At 55.2% G+C, this 15,320-nt stretch overlaps 2 protein-coding genes across 2 annotated transcripts; both read right to left on the reverse strand.

The window, feature by feature from the left end:
- Positions 1-289: 289 nt before the first annotated feature.
- Syngr2 (synaptogyrin 2) lies at positions 290-5,064 on the reverse strand. The gene is made up of 4 exons (XM_021640189.2): positions 4,911-5,064; positions 2,070-2,307; positions 1,598-1,737; positions 290-1,510 (listed from the first exon to the last, which is right to left on the reverse strand). The coding sequence occupies exons 1-4, from the start codon at positions 5,007-5,009 to the stop codon at positions 1,313-1,315; spliced, it is 675 nt and encodes a 224-aa protein (XP_021495864.1). The 5' UTR covers positions 5,010-5,064; the 3' UTR covers positions 290-1,312.
- Positions 5,065-7,348: 2,284 nt separating this feature from the next.
- C7H17orf99 (chromosome 7 C17orf99 homolog) lies at positions 7,349-14,178 on the reverse strand. Its single transcript, XM_060386198.1, has 6 exons — positions 14,142-14,178; positions 13,306-13,338; positions 11,064-11,351; positions 8,504-8,773; positions 8,251-8,338; positions 7,349-7,556 (listed from the first exon to the last, which is right to left on the reverse strand). Exons 1-6 carry the CDS (start codon positions 14,176-14,178, stop codon positions 7,550-7,552), a joined length of 723 nt encoding a protein of 240 aa, XP_060242181.1. The 3' UTR covers positions 7,349-7,549.
- Between the last annotated feature and the right edge of the window lie 1,142 nt (positions 14,179-15,320).

Here is a 15,320-nt window from a genome sequence, read left to right on the forward strand (position 1 = left end):
CAGGGCAGCCTGAGCTACACAGTGAGAACCTGCTCTAGTCAAGCATGTACCATAGGCCTGTGCTTCAGAGGCTAGCCTGGGCTATGGAGACACTCTTTGAAAGTCTGGGAGCTAGCTCAGTTGCCTAGCCTGAGGGCCAGGGTTTAAGACCAAACACTTGGGTAGAAGTGTGGGGGCTGGGGGGGGCCAGAGGGCCATCCTTAGCTGTATATGTTTGAGGCCTTGTCTTAAAACAATTCCAATCAAAGTGTATTTCTACCCTGAACCTGAGGCGCCACCAAAGACAACACACTGAGAAAACCGTTTATTCCATCTCCAAATTAGTCTACAGAACCTGAGGGAGGGGTGTCCCCACCACGCCTCTAATACATTCAGTGCTGGGGTCCCTGCTCTCCCCACTAGAGGCTAACAGCCGCTGGGGAGATATTTACATAAAGCTGGGTGTTAGCTCCAGGCAAAGCCCCTCCCTCTTGCCAGGGGTGGGAGCAAGAAGGAGTTATATGTAGCCCCCTGCCTGCTCCACAGCTGTCGTCAGGCAGCCTCGAGACAGTTGGCACAGTGGTGACCCCAGAAGACACAGCAGTGAGTTAGAGCCCGGCCGAGGCTGGGCAGTGAACCTGAGTGTGGAGGAGGGGAGCCTGAGCACTCCAAGAAGGCAGGTGCGAGGATCCCCAGCCTTGTCTTTGGATTAAAAAAAAGGGGGGGGGGGTTGGGGCTCCCATGGCCTCCAGCCAAGGGGAAACTGGCATGTGTTGAAAACAGTGTCTAGCAGGCACTTGCTTCTGGCTCTGAGATGGGTTCGGGGTTATTAAAAGCAACAAGGAACTGAGCACATAGCTGGATGGTAGCACTGGTTAAGCAAATTCAAGACCCTGGGTACCATCCCCAGTACTGGGGTGGGGGAGTAAAAAGATCTAGTAAAGACCCTCTCCTAAAAATAAATGCCCCTGAACGGCGGGGCAGTGGCAGCGCACACCTTTGATCCCAGCACTCGGGAGCAGAGGCAGGTGGGTCTCTGTTGGGTTGGAGACCAGCCTGGTCTACAGTGCGAGTTCCAGGACAGCCAGGACTACACAGAGAAACCTTGTCTAAGGGTGAAAAGATGCCCTTGAGGATTGGGTAGGTGGTGGTGAAGCCCCTCTGGGCACAGGCACTTCAGGTTTGCTCTGTCTGGCTGCAGCTGGGATACAGAAGGCATGGACTCTGGCTGTCAACGGTAACAGGCAAGAAACTGCAGTTCCAAGCAGCAAGCCTTGAGAGAAGTTCAGGGTAGGTGCCCCCGAGCACCCTTCCCGCCTCTGCCCCTGGCAGCTCAGTACACAGGGGGAGGCTGGTAGCCCTCAGTGGTCTCCGCGCTCTGGGTGAAGGGCGGCTGCTGGTAGTTTTCCACGGAGGCACTGGGGTAGGAGGCATAGGCCGTGTTGGGGTCCGGGGTGGGGTCCGCGTAGTTCTGCATGAAGGCGTCCACTCCAGCCTTGTAGCGCTGGTAGGCCAGGGAAGCCAGAACACCCTGTGGGGGAGACCCAAGGTGTGGGCGGGGCAGGGTGGCCTTAGCCTTCACCCAAGCCTCCAGAGCCACCGTGGGCAGCCCACCTACCCAGGAAAAGATGGAGAAGAAGCTGAAGGTGATGGCTGCCCTTGCTGAGTCTGCTCCCACCCGCACATCTTCAAGGCTGGTGGCTGCCCACTGGTTGGTCAGAAAGCAGAAGCCAACAAACCACAGGAAAGTCCAGAGAGCTAAGGAGACAAGGAAGGAAGAGTTGGCCCTGGGCAGATGGGATTCCAGGGACCAGGAGGGACTCAGAAGGACTCTCCCAAGGCCTTGGGCTGTGCAACCTACAGAAGCAGGGGAAGTGAGGGGTAAGGGGTCAGCTAGGTAGGATGGATGAATCCAGAAACCTGAAGCCATGCCTCACCCTTGAGTTTCTGAAGTCAAATGCCTATGTGCCAACCCAGGGTACAGGGGGACCTAGGGCAAGGCTCAGGTAAGGTTCATGGCCCTGTGCTACCACTGGCAACCCCTCCCAACAGCACCAAGGTCTCCCAGTGTACCGGTGCTACAGGCATACCTGAGAAGAGCAGGTCACCCACGACCAGATACTTGCGGTCAGTGGCATTGCTTATCTGGGAGAAAAAGGCATCCACCACGAGGAAGAAGGCCGAGGCCAGAAAGGCCAGCACCCCGATGGCGCTGCCGTAGCGGCAGGCATCCTCATTCTTGTTGAACACACAGTATAACTGATCAGATGTGTGTGTGTTGATGTAGCCCTCGCCGAAGATGCAGGAGAACACGATCAAGGCCAAGACCTGAGGGGAGAGGAGCCACAGGCAAATGCAGGCGCCTGTGGGCCGGACCCTGTACAAACTCCTCTGAGGGCCCAGAGATGAGAGTCCTAGCAGGGTATCAGGATGCCACTTGTCTGCTGCTGTCTCCTGAGATGCTGTTTCAATCCTTTCTGGACTTCTAGGACTAAGGTGACAGGCAGATGTGCCCAGGGCATTATTAGAGCAGGTCCTCACCACCAGGGGCTGGGGACAGGATGGGCTATTGTGGGAAGGGACTATCCCCAAGTGCCTGACTACAGTGTATTCTCATTCAGGCTGTGACTAAGCACAAATAGCAATCCACCATTTTGAATGAGATTTGGGGTTTGTTTGTTTAGAGACAGGGTTTCTCTGTGTAGCCTTGGCTGTCCTGCATTCATTCACTTTGTAGACCAGGCTGGCCTTGAATTCACAGATATCCACCTGCCTCTGCCTCCCAGAATGCTGGGATTACAGGCATACATCACCATGCCCAGTGAGATTTGGTTTTTTTTAAAAGAGGGGATGCGGTTGTTTGTTTATTTGTTTGTTTTGGGTGGAGGGGGTCCCCTTTATCTTAGGCTGGACTTGAACTCTGTGTAACACAGGATGATCCTGACTCCTGCCTCCACCTCCCAGATGCTAGAATTATAACCATGTGCTGCCATGCCCACACCCTATCCCATCCTCATTCCTGGCTATTTAAACCTAGAGCCTCACATAAGCTACACAAGGACAACAACAACCTACCGTTCTCAGCCTTAGGGTGCGTGTGTGTGTGTGTGTGCGTGCACCTGTGTGTGACAGAGAGACAGACAGACACAGAGTGTTCTGTTTTTGTTTTTGGAGGGAGGGTCTCACTAGACCAGTGCTGGTTGTCCTGGAGTTCGGTGGACCCTCTGCCTCTGCCTCCAGAGGAGGAGGCTGGCGTTGAAGGCCTGTGCCAGCACACCTGCTCCTTCTTGTAGTGTTAAGATGGGGTCTCACACTGGAGAGCCGCTCCACGGTTAAGAGCACTGGCTGCTCTTGCAGAGGACCTGAGTTTGGTTCCCAGCACCCACATGGTAGCTCAGAGCCACCTATAACTCCAGTCCTGGGGGACAGGACTACCACCTTCTGACCTCTGTGGATACCAGGCACAGGGTGCACCTTCTCACACACAGGCGAACACACACATAAGATAAAAACGAGTAAATACAAATAGGAAAGCCAGGATCGCACTTCTGGTTCCAGCTGGCCTGAAATCCTCCTGCCTCAACCTCCTCAGTGATGGAGATTACAGGTGTGAGCTACCACATCCCATTTGAATGACTCTTACACAAAATGAGCCCTAAAACTCAAGAGCGAAAACTCAGGAGCTTCATCCAACCCCGTCCCCAACACTCTGCTCTAAGTCAACTCTACAGCCTCAAACAGCATCTTCTAGGCCTGCAACAGCAGCCCTAGCCCCTCCAAGCCCTAGTGCAGGCCACTCCCCAGCTGGTCAGCCTTCTCTCTACAAGGACTTGCTTCTTGGGCACGCTGGCCCCTCCCCTCCAGGGAGGGGAGGTTCCCCATAGAACAAGGTTCAGAACCGCAGGCCTGTGAGCCAGGGCGGAGGTGGGAAGCTAACCAGCTTGAGGAACTGTCTACGGTTTGGGAAACAGCCCCTTCGGAATCGTGCTCGTCATCTCGGCTCCTCCGCACACCTGAAGGCCACTGCCAGGTTCACATCAACGCGGCAGACGCGGTCTGTGGGCACCCAGCTGCCTCCGGACTCGCCCGGCCAGAGCTATTCGGCCCCAGGACGCTCTCAGCAGGGCTGCGGAACTGGCTGTCGCAAGCCCCGCCCCCACACGGAGATGAAGCCGGAACTCCTGCACCCGGCCAGAGGCTGGGTCAGGACTCCTGGCACTGCCACCCTGACTGACAGGGTACAACCCCAGACGGAGTCTAACCACACTCCACCGCTAGGCTGGGAGGCCCCGGGAAGCCATGGTACCTCCAAGGCTCCAAGCCCAGATACCAGGCGGCAGGAGGCCCACCCTCCATCTGACAGCTAACGTCTCAGCTCCTAGTGTTTTCGTCCCAAGAGACGGACACGCCTGGTACTAGAGGGCTTGCCCCGCTTCTAGGGAGGGAGTACATTCTGGTCGGCGGACCTGCTGCTAGCCTCTGAGGGGGAAGGAAACCCTACTTCAGGGAGCCAGGCCAACCCCCTACCTTGCACCCCACGTGGCTTCAGAAAGTCCCTTCCCGGTGAATTCCCTACGCTGGGAACTCCGGCTTGCAGGCCACCTGCTGTGGCGTCCCCCGGTCCCTCCCACTGCCAGCAGGGCGACAGGCCTGCGTCCCCGGGATACCTCAGGGACATCCCGGACAGAGCGGCCCGGAGGAGTGCGACGGGGCCCGGACCCGAGTGGGGGAGACAAGGTCCGGAGCCGCAGTGGGACAGGCGACAGGACGCACGGCCTGGAGGGGACAGGGACGCGGAGGGGCGCGGGACCCCGTGCTCTCCGCCAGGCCCGGGACGCCCGGCCGCCGCCACCTGCCGCGCTCCGAGGCCGGCGGCCCACGCGGCCCGGTGGCTGGGGCTCGCGGCCCCGGGTCCTCCCTGGCCGACTCACCATGCTCACGACGCGCGTCACCACCTGCGGCTGCGACAAGAAGCGCCGCAGGTCGAAGGAGCCGCCCGCGTTGGCCGCACCGTAGGCCCCGCTCTCCATGTTGCCGTCGCCGCCGAGCCGCGGATGGCCGGGAACTAGCCGGATCGCCCCGCCCCGCCCCGCCCACGTGGGCGTGGCCAGCCCCTGACAGGGGAGTGGCCAGTCGTTGACAGAGGGCGTGGCCAGCCGCCGGGGAGTTGCTGCCGAGTTCCCCTCTGTACCTGCAATGGTGGCAGGTGGCAGGAACTTGGAGCTGCGCCTGCGGCGCTAGGGTGGGGCAGGGGAAGTCTGTCCTGCTTAACCTCAACCAGGAAGGATCAGAGTCTCAGAAGAGACTCCTTGGCCGCCCCCCTTAACACTAACACAGTGCCCCGATGAAGATCCTCTCCCGGAAGCTCTCCAGACACCCGCATCCCACCAATCCTCGCCTCATTCTGCTCCAGACCAAAGGACTGGGACATGAGTTCTTGCCTAGGTCCCGGACGCCAGCCTCTGGACTATAGTAGTAAATAAGTACAGCCCCACCATACTCCTCTCTCTGAAGCACAGCCTAGGAAGGGGTAAAGGACCAAGCCCTTTACCCGCTATTTCTGGACCTGAGGGGCAGAGTCCAGGACTTCTCGAGATAGCAAGATAATGCACCACAAAGCACCTGGTGGTTATCTCAGGAGCAGAAGGAGGGCAGGAGGAGTTCAAGGCCAGCCTGAGCTATCTGAGATCCTGCCTCAAAACAGACACACACCACACAGAGAAGTGTAATTTTAAAAATGAAAACCAGATCATTAGTTCATAGACCCCAGCACCCCACCCCACCCCATCCCCCACCCAAAAGTAATATCTAGAAAGGGAATCAGCAATCAGCGTGAAGGGAATGACTCTGAAGGGGTTGTGTGTCAACCCAGGGGCCACACACTGACTGTCAAGAGGCCTCTGGACACCCTGGCATGGACAATACCCATGTGTTTCAGAGGCAGACATGGCTGTTGGGTGGAGGGGCCTGAGAAGTGACTGAGCAAGACACAACATGGAGTCAGGACAAGGCAGCATTACGGTGTAGTCACCTCAGTGGGCAGGGAGTAATGAGGACAGAGTCACCTCAGTAATGGGGGCCGGGGGTGGACAGTAAGGCAGTTGAGGCAGAAACTTTGCCCGGGAGAGAGACAGAGTAGGCCAAGAGGGTCTGGGCCTTTTAACTGCCTATCTGCACACTTACCCAGATGGTGACAAGCTGTTGCTGGGTGGGCGCAGGGCTGCTCTTCCTTTCTACCTTCTAAAACCTGCACACGCAACGCAGTGAGTGTTTGATGAGGGAGTCGAGACTGGCAGGGCTCTCCCACACCTCCTCCCCTCCTTTCTCTTTCATCTGTTTTTTCTACACAGAAACCCTGTCTCGAAAAACAAACAACCCCCATGTGTTTCTATTTAATTGTTCTGTTCCTGGGGTGGCTGAAGGAGGCACAGGGCACGGCACACGTGATGAAGAGGACACCCTGTAAGAGAGGTGGCCTCCCTTCACAATGGGGGTCCCTGGGATGGAACTCTAAGACTTGGCAGCAAACACCTTAACTCATCTTACAGACCCCTTTTTGAGGTTTTTTGTTTTATTTTATTTTGAGACAGGGTCTCACTATGTAGCCTAGCTGTCCTGGAACTCACTGTATAGACCAGGCTGGCCTCGAACTCACAGAGGTCCTCCTGCTTCTGTCTCCCAAGTGCTGGAATCAAAGGTGTGTGCCATCACATCTAGCTAGATGGCTCAAAGATTAAGAGCACTGGCTGTTCTTCCCCAGGGCTGGGTTTGATTCCCAGCACCCACACGGCAGCTCACAACTGTGTGTAATTCCAGTTCCAGGGAATCTGACACACAGACATACATGCAGGCAGAACACCAGTGTACATAAAATAAAAATAAATAACTTATTTTTTTTTTCAGGACAGGGTTTCTCTTTGTAGCCGTGGCTGTCCTAGACTCACTTTGTAGAACAGGCTGGCCTGGAACTCACAGAGATCCGCCTGCCTTTGCCTCCCGAGTGCTGGGATTACAGGCGAGTGCCATAGTACCTGGCTTAGCAGCTCAATTTTTATTTTTATGTATGTATTTGTTTAACTCTTTGAGACCAGACTCATGTACCAAGACTGACCTAGAACTCCTGCTGACCCTCCTGCTGCACCTCCTTGGGTCTGGGATTATAGGTATGAGCCACCCCACACAGAAACCTGTTACTGTTGCCAGATTGTTGATGACCCCACTTCTTCAGTTATGCAACCCCATATGGGGTCGTGACCAGAAGTTTAAGAAGCTGGGCCCAGGGCATCAAAGAGCAGGCACACCCACTCAGTTACTCGTATTTTTTTCTTGTTGCAAGAGCCTCTCACGAACAGCCACTCATCCATCAGGAATCCCCCACACAATACAATTTTACTCCCTTGGGCCCCATTCACACTAATGCTCCAGACTTCTGGACCCCTTTTGGGGTATACTACTTTTGGTACCCCGATCTGCTCCCCCTTTTCCTGCCCCCATCCCCCAGGTTCCCTTTTGCTCCATTGGCGGGTTCTTGAATAGGGCAGGAAGGCAACCCCATGGTTCTGTCTTCCGGTCACAACCTGAGGAGAAGGGAGTTAACAGTGCAGGTCAGGCAGACTCAGCCAAGCGCATCAGTAAGCTCACTCACCCGGCTAAGTGCACTGACTCACGTAGAGGCCACTCGCTGCTCCCTGGCCACATGGTCAGCAGAGCTAGGCCGCTGGGCCCATTTTATAGAGGAAAACAATGAGTCTCAGAGAGGTCGGGTGCTCTCCCATGAGTCTGGAGAATGAACCATAAGGTCCAGCAGGCGCCAAGCTGAGATGGTCAAGGAGACAGAAGCAGCCACCACCCACAGGCCACAAGTGTGTGCATAGGCATCTACGGTGCCTGGAGCCTGACCACATGAAGGCCCTGGCTACTGTGCAGCTCAGAGGCTTGGGAGAGGGACCTGGGAGGCCTCAGCTCTGCAGAAAGACTCCCAGTGGGACTGCCGTGGAGGGCAGACCTCCTGGCCCATCCTGGAGGCCCCATGAGACCCATAGGGAAATCCCCCACCAGGTGTCACCTGGGAGGCATGGTTGGGGTGGGGGTGGGGTAACGAACTTGCTAGAGCCTGCAGGCCTTTGGCTTTAATAAGCAGCTTCAAGTTGGGCCCTTGTCGTACCCTGATGGCAACCCAGTCTCACAAGACTAACCTGCTGTTCCCACCCAGGGCACTGGCTGCTTACAGAGGTGGTCAGCCACCCGCCACAGCAAACTCCCATGGCTTACCTGGCCGAGCTCAGCATCCCAGAGCTAATGACTGCAATGGAGACAAGGCTACCAGCCAGGATGCAGGTGGCTGCCAGGGGCAGCTTCTCTGTGTGTGTGTTAAGGAGGCTGGGTCAGGCTTCTGCTGGGCAAGGGGCAAGAAAGGCCTGCGGCAGCCCTTGGGCCTGTTCTGCACTGGGCAGTGGCCTGGTTCTGCTGTTCCCCGCCCTTACCGCCTCCCTAGACAAGGCTGTAGACCCCACTCCAAGCTCACCTGGGAGCAGCAGGACGCGGGTGCTGCTATCGACACTGATGCTGTTGGCAGCCTCGCAGTGGAACCAGCCCGAGGTCTGGGACAGCAGGACGGAGAAGTTGGCAGGTTTCCCATGGACTGGCCTTTGCTGGGAGTGGACATGCCCGTCATCCCCCACCAAGCGGTAGGTGATGGGTGGACTGCCTGAGGATGCCACGCAGGAGAACGCCACAGTGGGGCCTGAGTCACCATGGTACAGGGTGTAGCCAGTCTGCAGCTGAGACACAGGCTCTGACGGGTGCAAAAGGGTAGCATAGGTGTGATGGGAAAACTTTTCACAGTCATGATAAGTTCTCCCCCTTAGCTTGGGAGGTGGGGTTGGCGCACACCTTTAAGCCCAGCACACGGAAGGCAGAGACAGGCATATCACTGAGTTCCAGGACAGGTAGGATACACAGAGAAACCCTATCTTCAAAAACAAAAACAAAAATTCTCCTACTTATATGTCAAAGGAACCCGAAGACTTAGCTGTGACTGCCTCTTCCTCCCCCAGGCAGCCTGCCGGAGTGCCTTCCGCACATGCCTAGGCTTCCAGACTGCTTGTAGTATACACTATACAATTTCATCTTTATGATGCATTTAAAGAAATTCTTTTGTTGTTGCTGCTGCTTTTGAAACAGGGTCTCTCTACATGGCTCTGGCTGTCCTTGAACTCACTATGTAGACCAGGCTGGCCTTGATCACAGAGATCCGCCTGCCTCTGCCTCCTGAGGGCTGGGATTGAAGGCATGCACCTGGCACTGTTGAGTAATTTTTAAAGTTGTTTTGGACTAACCTCTTGTGGGGACCAGTTCTAAAAATAAAGATGGAGTCACAAGAGCTAAGTCCCACATCACCAAGCAACACTGAGCAGTTTATCTGAGAAGACAGAGAGAGCGGTCAGCTTTCCCAGGCAGCTTGCTTTCCGTTTAAGTTCATAAATAGTGAGCTGATGGGACATGGCAAAAAGTGCCTGAAATCCTAGCTCTCAAGGCTCTGGGGCAGAAAATAACAAATGAATGAATGAATATATAAATCCAGGAGCTGGAGAGATGACTTAGCCGTTAAGAGTGCTTACTGCAGCCAGGCAGTGGTGGTGCACCCCTTTAATCCCAGCGCTCAGGAGGCAGAGGCAGGCAGGTCTCTGAGTTCGAGGCCAGCCTGGTCTACAGAGTGAATTCCAGGACAGGCTAGTCTACACAGAGAAACCCTGTCTCAAAGAAACAAAGCAGAACAAAACAATAAAATACTTGCTGTCTCGAGGAGCCCCGGTTTGGTTCTCAGAACCCACTTGGTGGCTGAGAGTGGTTTATAACTCCAGTCCCATGGGCTCTGATGTTGACATCCGGCCTCCACATCACTGCACATATGTGCTGCACAGACAAACAGGCAAAACACTCATACATATAAAGTAAAAATCAATCTTTAAGCTAGGCTAGCTGTGCAGCCCAGTGATTAGGTGCTCGTCTGGCCCGACACACCTCCAGCTCAGGGATTAAGGGTGAGAGCTCTGAAGCAGGATGGCAGTGTTAGCTCTTGGTGTAAGGAAACTCCTTCAGGACAAGAGCTGACTCTTAGAAGAATCAGGGTGCTGGAGTTTCAGCCAGACGATCTGAGCCCCGCTCCTGACTGGCAGCTAGCTGTCCTCTGCCTGGTCTCCGCCTCACTGGTGCAGACCACAACCTCCCACAAGCCTTGCAAAGTGCCCGGGGTGGCCCTGTTATCACCTTGTTTCACACGCAAAGCAACGGAGGCCCAGATGTTGAGAGACCTGTCCACAGCCCCACAGCCAGCTCGTGCGGCGACCCCAGCCTTCCAGCTGCTGGGCCTCAGACCCTGTGCGGGTTTTTGTTTGTTTTTGTTTTTCTGAGACAGGGTTTCTCTGTGTAGGCCTGGCTGTCCTGGAACTCACTTTTGTAGACCAGGCTGCCCTCGAACTCAGAGATCTACCTCCTCCACTCCCCAAGTGCTGAAATTAAAGGTGTGCACCACAACCGCCAGGCCCTGCGTGCCCTCTTTTAGGCTCTCTAAAAAACCCCTTGGTGTTTTTAAGGGGTAGGCATGCTGGACCCACAGAGGCTAGCAACACTTTCTTGTTCCTAGTAACAAGGGAGTGGCAGCTGGGGCAGAAAGGGAAGAAAGAAAGGCCTGGAGTGGGTAGTGTGAGGGTGGAACCAGATGTGGCCACTTGCAGGTTGTCAAGCAAGGCCCTCAACCTCAAGAGAACTTCAGTTTCCACGGTGACAGTGGAGGACCTGATGGAGGGCCTCCCTGGGGTTGTGGACGAGATAGACAACAGCAGGGCCTTGATTACCAGCCCCACCTCAGGCCGCACTGTGCCTTCTGGCTCTTGCCTGGAGACTGTCCTCGGTCACCATAGCACAGCCACCTACCTTCTGTCACCACTTTGCTGCCTTCTTCTTCTCTCTCCTCTAGTGTCCCCATCTCCAAGTCCACCATTCCTCCCCCAGAACCTCCATTGACCTACATTCCACCCACCTCACCAGCTGGCACCCCACCCCCACCCCCAACCCATACTCACTGGCCCACAGCTCCCAGTACATCTGTAGCCTGGTGCTGGGCCCGTAGGTGCCCAAGGTCGAGGCTGCCTGGCAGGAGTAGGTGAGCAGGTCTGGGTTGGGCTTGAGTGTGATGTTGATGTTGAAGGAGGCTGGCTTGTGGTCACTCACAACCCTTCTCCTCACCAGGACACCTTGGCTGGCCATGAGAGAGTAAGTGACGGGCCGGGGCGCCTCGGGGATGTCACAGGTTATAAGCACGTGACGGCTCTGAGGATAAACGTCCAGCACTTTGTAGGCTATGGTGATGTCTGGGAGGCGAGCCAGCCAGGGAAAGAGAGAAATGAGATGGATCAGACACCTCAGAGAAACTCTGGTTTAAGTCCTGCAAAAAAGTTCGATAACTGGAACTCCACAGAAGGCTCGGTGCTCAAGAGCACTTCCAGAGGGCTTGGGGTTTGGTTCTCATCCAGTCAGCTCACAAATGCCTGCAGCTGCAGGTCGCAGGGGCTGACAAGCTCTTCCATGGCTTTTGGTAAATATCATTAAGTCAGGGGAATTTTTTTTTTTTTTTTTAAATCAAGCTAGATTTTCAGTTTGAGATTCTGGACCTAATGATAGTATCTGACAGGAGTTCTGGCAGCTTAATCTTTGGGGACAACAGATCTCATCAGGGTACAAAGAAGGTGTCAGGCTGGACTCTGCCTCCCTGGGAGAATGAGTTCAAGGCCAAACTGTGGTTACATTTTGTTTGTTTGTTTGTTTGTTTGTTTGTTTCCCTCCTTCCTTCATGAAGGGCGAAGAGCTTGGTTTGTACAAGTGAAAAGCCAGCCAGGCCCTCTCATGTCCATTTTGGTGGCCGGGAATAAAGGCATGAGAAAGTATGGTTTGCTTCCATAGGAGAAAATAAGAAAGGTCTCTCTCCACAGTGAGCCTGCTGCGGTGATGGCTGCTGTGGTGTTATTGTTGGTTGGCTGACTGGGTTTCATTTTTTTGAGACAGGGTTTCTCTGTGTAGTCCCTCTAGCTGTCCTGGAATCCACTGTGTAGACCAGGCTGGGCTGGAACTCACAGAGATCCTCCTGCCTCTGCCTCCTGAGTGCTGAGACTGACAAAGGTGTGCAACCAGAACTGACACCCCCTCCCTCTGTTTAAAGACAGGGTCTCACTGTAGCCCAGGCTAGGCTCCACCTTGCTGAGGATGACCTTGCACCTTCCATCACCCACAGATGCTCTTAATTCTAACAGCCTGGAGCCCTCATTCCCTCTTTCCCGAGGGGAGGCTGGGTTTCCTTTTTGTACCTGGTTTTAGCCTGAGGAGTCCCAGAACAGTGCTAACAACCAAACATCTGCCAAGAGGATTTGTGAGGGAGAAAGAGATCAGCTTTCTAGAAGCTTCCCTCAGCAGGACCCCATCAGCAGAGCTGAGCAGAGGCCATGGGTTGAGGGGGCAGGAAGGCAGGATAGCCTCTGCCCAGGTACTTTCCTGAGACCCAGCCGCCAGCTCTCTTTTTAGCTGTGACACTAATAAACTTTTTCTTTTTTTACAGAAAATGAGGAAATGGTAGTTTGGTCTGTGCCTCATCCGAGCGAGAGCTGTGTCAGCGCCACCCTGAACCCTCCCCTAAGCAGAACAGAAGGGGATGCCCAGGCAGGGACGCAAGGTGGAAGACTAGACAGAGCTGCTGGCCTCCACCCGGCATCTCTCTCTCTCTCTCTCTCTCTCTCTCTCTCTCTCTCTCTCTCTCTCTCTCACACACACACACACACACACACACAGACACACAAACACAGAGAGAGAGAGAGAGAGTGAGAGAGCGAACACTCACTCTCAGCTGCTTCCAGAGCAAAGCAGCTTAGTCTCTAAGTTCCCTGAAGATCCCTGGCTCCCTCACCACCGTCCTCCTCTCCTGAGGCCTCCCCCCAACCATAAGCGCACACTAGAATCCCCTCGCCTTCTCTGGATCCCATCCATCAGGCACAGCTGCAGGGCTCGGAACAGGTGCCCTCTGCTCCCCATGAGGACCTGGGCCCTGTGACCTGAACAAAGCTGAGAATCCCTCCCCACCTCCAAACTCCTTTCTCCATGTGCCCTAGAGGTCCCAGAACGGTCCCATCAAGCCCTGCAGAGGTGGAGGCCGGAATTACCCATCTGGGTCCTCACCCTCAATAACCTCCTTCCAGCCAAGGCACGCGCCACAGGTGCGCAGCTCCAGGTGAGGCATCCCCAGCTGGACCCTTTCCCTGCAGCATGGGGGCTACTCACCTTCTGTCTGCTCCTCTGAGAAGCCACAGGCAGCTGTAAAAGAGGAGAGGGGTGAGGGAGGCTGGAGAGGAGGGAGACGGCCCAGACAGCTTCCTGCGCAGGCTGATTCCTCATGTGAGGCGGCAGGGACCAGTCAGCTCTCTCCTGCACTCCAGGCTGGCTTTGAACTCACTATGTACCTGAGGGTGGCCTGGGAATCCTGATCTTCCTGTCTCCACTTCCTGAGTGCTGAGATCATCTGTGTGTACCATCAGCCCAGTTTAGTCTCTTTTGCAGTCTCACCTTTGGAATGCCCACTAGAGTTCGTGGGAATCGGGGCTGGGGAGATGGCTCAGTGAGGAAAGCGCAGACTGAGGACCTAGGTTTAAGGTCCCAGTATCCACCAAAAATGCTGGGCATGTGCTCCAGTGTTAGGGGAGCAGGTAGAGAAAGGTGAATTTCTGGGGCTCGCTGGCTACTCCAGCTGAAACAGCAAGCGTCAGGCTAGTGAGAGCCTTTGCCTCAGAAAACGTGAGGAAGTGATTGAGGAGGACACCGGACCTTAATGTCGGGCTTCCATTTACATTCACATTGGCAAGTCACACACTCACACTATACACCCTCCCACCCCTACACACACCCAGTGGAATCATTAAATGGCAGATGATACCGCAACAAGGTCACATATGCACAGGCTGTAGCGTCGACACCTTGCTCAGAGCCTCCTACACTCTCCCTCTCTCCCTCTGGCTTCCAGGCTGTCACACCTTGGGTTTCTCTGTCCTGGACTCTCTAACACTCCTCTCCCTGAGCCTGCTTCCTCTGGGCTCTCCCCATGATCTCTGCAGGAGACTCACCCAGAACAGTCAGGAAGAGCAGCTGAAGAAGTCCCATGCCTCCGTGAACCGATGCTGTACCGGCCTCCAGCTCAGGCTGCCGACAGCTTCCTAGCCTGGTCTCTCCACCCTAAGGCCCCTGGATGCTCCTTGGGTGGCTGTCTGCAGCTAGGAGATAACTTGAAGGTTGTGGCTATCCAGGGGGGCCCCGTACCCTGGAGGGCCGGCTTGGGGATGTCTGTGCCCTCCCCCTGTAGGGAGTAAGGTTGTGCCTGCTGAGTTTGGGACAGAGGATTATCCTGGGCATCTGTGAGGGTCTAATGCCAACACAAGTGCTTTCTTTGTCAGGATGACTAGGTGAGTCAGTGGGTTCCCGAAAAGGGGCAGGGAGGAGAGGCCCTTTGGCCCACGTCATCACTGATGAGGCATCTACCATAGCTGCTGCGTTGCTTGTCTCCACGTTAGACCTCAGGCGGGATGAGGCTCTCCTCACCCGAGAGTGTGAGCCCTGTGTCTTGTCCTTAAAGGAGTCTGGAGAAGGGCAAGGCCGTCCACTAAGGACCTGGACCCAGTCTAACCTGGACAAGGCATAGTTGGCCATGCCACCAACAGTGCTGTGGCCTGGGCAGTGCAGGCCCTTCTAACCCTAGGGCTGGACCCACAGGGCCTGAGGGACACGGAGAGTCAAAGAAGCAGGTGAGATGGGTACTAGAACATGCTACCCCTTGGGAGGCCATGCATATCTGCCCACCGATGTGGCTGGACTTCTGTGGAGCAGCCTGTAGCTTTCTGAGCAGGCTTAGTGACTGCTCAGGAAGCACCCACTCAGGCAGTTTCTTCACAGCTGAGGTCCCCCGCTGTCAGGTCACAGCTCCACAGAGCCTGCCTGGCAAGTGTACCGAACCCCTGGCCCAGCCCTGCCCTCTAGGAAGGCCACCCGAGGCTGGTCCCCTCTTGCCATTCTTGGGGGAATCTACAGAAGCCTGGCACGCCCACCTCTGTAAGTTTCTCCAATTGGAACTGTGGGAAGGGGAGAGCAGTTTGACTAAAGTCCCCACAAAATTCCTTTTCTTCAAAAAAATTTTTTTTATATTTAAAATTTTGTATTTTACAAACAGGTGTGTGTGCTTGAGTACATACGTGTCCACCACGTGTGTACAGGGGCCCATGGCAATCAGAAAAAGGTGCTGGATCCCCTGG

Source organism: Meriones unguiculatus, chromosome 7, assembly GCF_030254825.1.
Source record: "Meriones unguiculatus strain TT.TT164.6M chromosome 7, Bangor_MerUng_6.1, whole genome shotgun sequence".
Lineage (NCBI taxonomy): Eukaryota > Metazoa > Chordata > Mammalia > Rodentia > Muridae > Meriones > Meriones unguiculatus.